The 7,500-nt window shown below is 37.6% G+C and overlaps 1 protein-coding gene across 3 annotated transcripts in view; it reads right to left on the bottom strand.

Moving 5' to 3' along the window:
• nicn1 (nicolin 1) overlaps positions 1-7,500 on the bottom strand; it is a 29,358-nt gene that overhangs the window by 9,288 nt on the left and 12,570 nt on the right. Inside the window, exons 1-3 of one of the 3 annotated variants that reach the window (XM_056448365.1) lie at positions 5,739-5,885; positions 2,599-2,731; positions 2,346-2,519 (exon numbers count right to left, since the gene is read on the bottom strand). In XM_056448365.1, the coding sequence (XP_056304340.1) occupies positions 2,346-2,519; positions 2,599-2,724 (300 nt within the window). In that variant the 5' untranslated portion in view covers positions 2,725-2,731; positions 5,739-5,885. Of the gene's footprint in view, positions 1-2,345; positions 2,520-2,598; positions 2,732-5,668; positions 5,886-7,500 lie in introns of those variants that run through there. The other 2 variants (XM_056448364.1, XM_056448366.1) reach the window with 2 other exon arrangements.

Here is a 7,500-nt window from a genome sequence, read left to right on the forward strand (position 1 = left end):
AGAAAACAATATCTAAACTGTTTGGTAGTTTTTTTTGTGCGAGATGCTAACGGTCTAATACGATTCAAGTATCTATGCTAAGCTAAGCTAAAAGCGACAGAGATCAGCTAAAATGGATTCAAAAATGATCAAACTCATCTGTTTAACTCCAGGGGAGATAATTATTAGACTGAAAGAATGACCTAAAATAGCACTAGCGTGACTGCGCCTTCACTTGTGATGTTGTAAAAACCAACAATATTTGTGGAAAAATACTAATTCTGCTTTCATTTCAGCTGATAAACCAGTAATAATCTTTAGATTTACACTACAAAAATGACTTTTGCTGCTTGTTCAAGCTACTTATTTAAAATGAGCTCAAACAACACAATTCTTACAGGGTTTTTAGACAACTTAATTGTTAAGCTAACTTAATTGATTTGTGTAATCGAACTGTGTGGAACCCAGCATCTTTTACAGTTCGGCTCTTTAGCTTTAGCTAGGTTTCTTTTTTTTTAAATGAGATGCTAACGGTCTATAATAAAGTGGAGTATTCCTTCAAACTAAACTTAAAAACATCTGCATACTGTTTAGTTTGAGTGCAAAAAGATATTTGACTGAAACAGTGATCCAATATTACCTAATATAGCACTAGCGTGACTGCGCCTTCACTTGTGATGTTGTAAAAACCAACAATATTTGTGGAAAAATACTATTTCTGCTTGCATTTCAGCTGATAAACCAGTATTAATCTTTAGATTTACACTACAAAAATGACTTTTGCTACTTGTTCAAGCTACTTATTCAAAATGAGCTCAAACAACACAATTCTTACAGGGTTTTTATTGTTTTATGTTCAATCCACTTACATTTGTAACAACTATTAAGTTCACTTAATCGGACTCTGAAACATCATGAAGGAACTGTGTGTAACCCAAAATCTTTAACAGTTGGGCTTTTTAGCTTTAGCCAGGTTTCATTTTTTGAGTGAGATGCTAATGGTCTAATCCGATTCAATGATCTATGCTAAGCTAAGCTAAAAGTGCTCCTACTAGACCCAGTGATCGACTGAATGGATTTAAAAATGATTAAACTCACCTGTTTAACTCAAGGGGAGATGTAAAATGAGCCTGTTTACACAATAAAGTGGAGTGTTCCTTCAAACTAAACTTAAAAACATCTTCAAACTGTTTAGTTTGAGCATAAATATAAATATAATATTAAATATAAATATTAGACTGAAAGAATGACCTAAAATAGCACTAGCGTGACTGCGCCTTCACTTGTGATGTTGTAAAAACCAACAATATTTGTGGAAAAATAATATTTCTGCTTGCATTTCAGCTGATAAACCAGTATTTATCTTTAGATTTACAATACAAAAATGACTTTTGCTGCTTGTTCAAGCTACTTATTTAAAATGAGCTCAAACAACACAATTCTTACGGGTTTAATTGTTAAACTAACTTAATTGATTTGTGTAATCGAACTGTGTTGAACCCAGCATCTTTTACAGTTGGGCTCTTTAGCTTTAGGTAGGTTTCTTTTTTTGAGTGAGATGCTAACGGTCTAATCCGATTCAATGATCTATGCTAAGCTAAGCTAAAAGGGCTCCTACTAGACCCAGTGATCGACTGAATGGATTTAAAAATGATTAAACTCACCTGTTTAACTCAAGGGGAGATGTAAAATGAGCCTGTTTACACAATAAAGTGGAGTGTTCCTTCAAACTAAACTTAAAGACATCTTCAAACTGTTTAGTTTGAGCATATAACAAATATTAGACTGAAAGAATGACCTAAAATAGCACTAGCGTGACTGCGCCTTCACTTGTGATGTTGTAAAAACCAACAATATTTGTGGAAAAATACTATTTCTGCTTGCATTTCAGCTGATAAACCAGTAATAATCTTTAGATTTACACTACAAAAATGACTTTTGCTGCTTGTTCAAGCTACTTATTTAAAATGAGCTCAAACAACACAATTCTTACAGGGTTTTTAATTGTTAAGCTAACTTAATTGATTTGTGTAATTGAACTGTGTGGAACCCAGCATCTTTTACAGTTCAGCTCTTTAGCCAGGTTTCTTTTTTTGAGTGAGATGCTAATGGTCTAATCCGATTCAATGATCTATGCTAAGCTAAGCTAAAAGGGCTCCTACTAGATCCAGTGATCGACTGAATGGATTTAAAAATTACTAAACTCACCTGTTTAACTCAAGGGGAGATGTAAAATGAGGCTGTTTACACAATAAAGTGGAGTGTTCCTTCAAACTAAACTTAAAGACATTGGCTGCATTCCAGCTGGTGAATCAGTATTTATCTTTAGCTAGGTTTTGCATTCCCTCTTGATAACCTTGTCTTACCTGTTGTCTATAGATGGAGAAATAGTCATGTGACCCAGCCTCAGCGTGTGGGTTGCCCATAAGGCAGTAGTTTTTCAGACATGTGACCCACTTTGACGCAGACCCGCCGTGCCTCCTCTGCAGACGCACCGTCAGATACGCCGTGTAGAAGTTCCTGAAGGAGATTTCCTGAATCTAGACAGACATGAGAGGGAGATCAGACACAAATAAAGCCTTGTTGCTGCTGGATCAGTGGTCAGTCAATGATGCTCACATTCACAGGCTCGGCGAGGGTGATGTCTGTAATGTAGACACCGGGACGAGAGGAATCAGATACTGCATCTCCAGTCTGCAGAGCCACAGGAGACTTCACTGTGCAGCTAACTGATTCAGCACTCATCACTGAGCTGAGATAAGACAGATATCAATCACAGTTACAAACCTCATACGATCCATGGTATTGATCAACACACAGACATCAGGCTCTTTTATAAGTGTAAACTTTATAATAATAATAATAATAATAATAATAAAAATAATAATAATAATAATAATAATAACAATAATAATCTTCATAATAGAGTTTTTTTTTTAATAGAAAAGAATAATTTAACCTTAAAATAAAGTGTTTATTATTTGATTAGTAGTATGTGTTAATGTTACAATCAGGGGCGGACTGGCCGTCTGGCAATTCTGGCAAATGCCAGAAGGGCCGGAGCAGTTTTAAAATGTGGGCCGGTCAGGTTTTTTTTTTTTTTTTTTTTTTTTTTTTTTTTTTTAATATGTATTGTTTTTGCATGCTGGCAGCTTTTATCTCTTGCAAGATGTGAATATAATGTTGCTGTTGATGACAACAACAATAATAATAATAATAATAATGATGATTGATAATTATAATAATGATACATGTTAAGCATTTGGGCCAATCGGCGACGGCCGGCCGGTCTCGAGATGGGCCGACCCAATCAGAGGCTGTGGATCACGCTGATGTAATCAAAATCTGGCAAGATGGTCAAACAGTAAATGCAACACAACGCAAGCTAACGTTAATGTCAAAATATGGACCGTAAAAAAGGAAAGGCGGTGCTGAAAAGGTCAGAGAGAGCAAGAAAAGGGCTCTAAAATCAGATGCTGCCAAATGCATAAAATTAACCGAAATATTCGCGAGAGGAGGTGTAAATGCATCGGAGGACAGTAGCGCGGTAGAGGAGGTAAGAAGGGAACAGAAAATAAAGCAGGTCACACATCGGATGCGCCGCAACACGGCGAGCACATGACAGTTGAAAGTATGGCACATCAGACGCGCATATTCACATGACAGCTGCCGACTTGTGTACCTTAGAAACTTTTGTTTAGATATTAGAATTCTGAAATGCATGGCGTTGCGCGGCGCGACGCTGTGCGTCGCCGAGCAGCGCTTCTGGTGTGTGACTGACCCCCTTAATTATACTAAAATAAAAATATTAATTAATTTTAATGTCATTCACGCTACTTCTGACAGTTTTTGACAGTAACCTACACTGTGTTTAACAGTTAACTCAGCGTGGAACTCCCATACATTTTAAAATATCATTATAAGCAGATAACGTGGAATTTAGGGTATACACAGAACAGCTATAGCTATAGTACTACAGGAATTTATGGTCAACTCTAAATACATAGCTAGTCTTTAAAGTAAAACATTAAATACATGCATATGTCACAGTATGTAGGTGGAACATAGACTTCTTTTACAGGCAATATTGTAGTATATATCTATGCAATAGTCAGACATTGGCTTATTTATGTTCTTCCTTTCCTGACTCCTGTGTTCATCTATTCAAACTAGAATGTTTCTGGACCCAGTGGCAGTGCAGATAGCCTGACTGCTGCAGCAGAGTCAAGTGTCATGGAGGTAGGAATACAGCCATAAGAGAAACACACCCTGACACAAATGCTGACAGTTTCTTAATACTGTGTACAGAAAACTGATATAGAAACCACAAACCAGTTAGGGGTTGTCAGTGGGGGCTAGTTCACCACAGATATCTGGTCAGTCAGAGGCAACGAGCTGCAATCAATCCAGAATTCTTTATTCTTTTTCCACAAAGTTTCCAACAAGTACTAAGCATGCAAGTGCTAAACATCACTTCGGAGTATCCATGTAGGTTGGTGTGTGTGTGTGTGTGTGGTCCCGAAACAAATAAGAATAAACTGTCTGATTGCCAGAAACACTTCAAAATAAAAGCTCATGTAAGCCTTTTTAAGACTGTGGCTAATTAACGATAAATTAACCCCTATGATAGGAGTAGCCTGTGAATGTGTGTCACACACACACAAATGGAGATGCAGCACTAGCAACACTTCAGCATACTTTATATCAAAAAAAGCTATATATCATGAAGGATTAAAAATGTACAAATCTGCTAGTACACACAAATATTTCTGCTTTTTTGTTATATATTGAATTGCCTTTTGTGCTACTGTTATTACTTAAGTGTAATAAAGTTTTTTTACAGACGCTAGGACACATTTCTCTATATAGGACACTTTTGCAAAACTCTTGACACAGTGAGCACAACAGAAGTCTATGTGGGCTGAACTAGGGATCAATTCTCATTGTTTTGGCACAAAATGCATTTAATGATTACATCTCTCAAATTTCATCAATTCTTTTCTCACTCAGACACAACAACTGACAAAATTCTTTGGACATACAGGACATTTTGCACATGCTGCGTGCTGCGTGTCCATTTGTGTGTAAAGCTCTGTGTGTGTGTGTGTGTGTGTGTGTGTGTGTGTGTGTGTGCGTGAGACACATTCAAAGGTTACTTCTATCATATAATAGCAGACAAACATTTTTTATTAAGTTTTTACTGTATGTATACATTTTTTATAAAGAGGTTGTTTTTGTTCCAGTCACATACATTTAAATGTTTTAATATCTATTACATTTGGCACTGCGTATATTATTTCACCATCTGTACACTAATATAATGTGTGGATGTGCCCCCCATGGGTGGGGCTGTGTCGGTGTGGTAATGTGGGCTGGTGTGGCTACAGTGCCAGGGCTGAATTTTTGTCCCAGTCCGCCCCTGGTTACAATCAACAAAAATATACACATTTTTTTGAAACAGTAATTTTGTGAACAGTTATTCAAAAACAAATCTCGTTGGTTTATATTATTATTAATATAACTCTTTCTACACAGCATAGGCATGTTTTACCCTGGAGAACACAATAAACATACGTGACAAACAAATAGCACATTAAATACTGCTTTTGACGTCGCTCAATGATGTTGTCTATCTAGGCAGCTCACTGAGTTTTGAAACGCGTCCATTGCGCAGCACTGCGGTACTTACTGTACTATATTCAGCGGTCTGACTCGGTCTTCGGACTAAATTTATCTTGTATCGAAATGCCTGGTCGTACCCTTAAAAGGTGCAGAGTCTCTCTTTACAGCAGGAGAGTCATTTCAGTCATCCGTGCAGGAATGAAGAGCAGCTTTATTATGATGGCTCGTGTCTGTGTTGATAGACGCAGCTCCGCATGTCGCTTCCGGTCCGGCGTGTGACGTCTCTCTTAAAGGGCCAGTGTCATCAAGGTGTACAATCAAAGCACAGGCTAATAATAATACATAATAAATAAAGACAATAGAATACAGCACTTTAAACCTCTAATTTAATAAAGATTTAAATCATATTAACAAATATCAAAGCCCAGAACATTCTGATATGGTTCCTTTTCATCCATTAAACATTTTATTTACTGAGCTGGTTCTTGCTGGCAGTAAGCTGGTTTAAACTGGTTCTTGCTGGTCATCAGCTTGTTCGTTCTGGTTGCAAGTTGTTTTTGCAGGTCCTGCGCTGGTTTAAACTTGCCCTTACTCACTGTGAGCTGGTTTAAGCTAGTTCTTGCTGGCCATAAACTGATTTTAACAGGTTCTTGCTAGTCATGAGCTGGTATAAATTGGCTCTTGCTGGTCGTGTGCTGGTTTAAACTGGTTCTTGCTGGCCTTAAACTGCAGGTTTAAGCAGGTTCTTGCTAGTCATGAAAGCTGAATCTTGCTGGTCATAAACTGGGTTAAACCGGTTCTTGCTGCTTGTAAGCTGGTTTAAACTAGTTATTGCTGGTTATGAGCTAAAACTGGTTCTTGCTGGTCCTTAGCTGGTTTAAGCCTGTTTAAACCTGTTTTAAATTGGTTCTTGCTCACCGTGAGCTGGTTTAAGGTGTTCCTGATGACTGTAAGCTGGTTTAAGCTGGTTCTTGCTAGTCATGAGGTGGTTTAAATTGGTTCTTTCTGGTCATGTGCTGGTTCTTTCTGGTCCTGAGCTGGTTTCAACTGGTTCTTGTTCACTGTAAGCTAGTTTAAGGTGGTTCCTGCTGGCTGTAAACTGGTTTAAGCTGGTCCTAGTCATGATGTGATTTAAATTGGTTCTTTCTGGTCATGTACTGGTTCTTGCTGGTTTCAACTGGCTCTTTTTTACCGTGAGCTAGTTTAAGCTGGTTCTTGCTGTCTGCAAACTGGTTTAAGCTGGTTGTTGCTAGTCATAAGGTGGTTTAAATTGGTTCTTTCTGGTCATATGCTGGTTCTTGCTGGTTGTGAGCTGGTTTAAGCTTAATCTTGCTGTTGTGAGCTGGTTTTAACTGGTTCTTGCTGGTTGTAAACTGGTTTAATCTAGATCTTGCTGGCCGTGAGCTGGTTTGAACTGGTTTTTGCTGGCTGTAAACTGGTTTAAGTTGGCTCTTTTTGATTCCTTTCTGGTCATATGCTGGTACTATCAAAGTATCACGAAGAATCACCTTAAACCAGCAGTGAGTGTGAGTTACTTTTTTTTTGTTTTTTACCAGGGAGCTTTTGTTATCCAAAACTGTGAACCACCAAACAGGAAACATATGGAAACATTAGGGGAGTTGTGTGTTTGCTAGGATGGTTCTTTCTTTTTTCTTCCCTTTTGTTCTACATTCATGTATATCAGTGTAAGCACTCTTTGTGTTGTTAAAGAAGGTCTCTTTTTATAAGCCAAGCTGTTCACATACTGGTTTAGTAAATAAAATATTAAAAGCGAATATCATCACCAGTATTACAGTAAACACTGAATAAATGCACTTCCCTCGAGCACAAATGAATGAGTAAAGCTGTTCATCTAAAAGCTAGAGGCGAAATGAAAAGCAAATAGTGTAATAAATGTGG

Source organism: Danio aesculapii, chromosome 22 (genome assembly GCF_903798145.1).
Source record: "Danio aesculapii chromosome 22, fDanAes4.1, whole genome shotgun sequence".
Classification (NCBI taxonomy): Eukaryota; Metazoa; Chordata; class Actinopteri; order Cypriniformes; family Danionidae; genus Danio; species Danio aesculapii.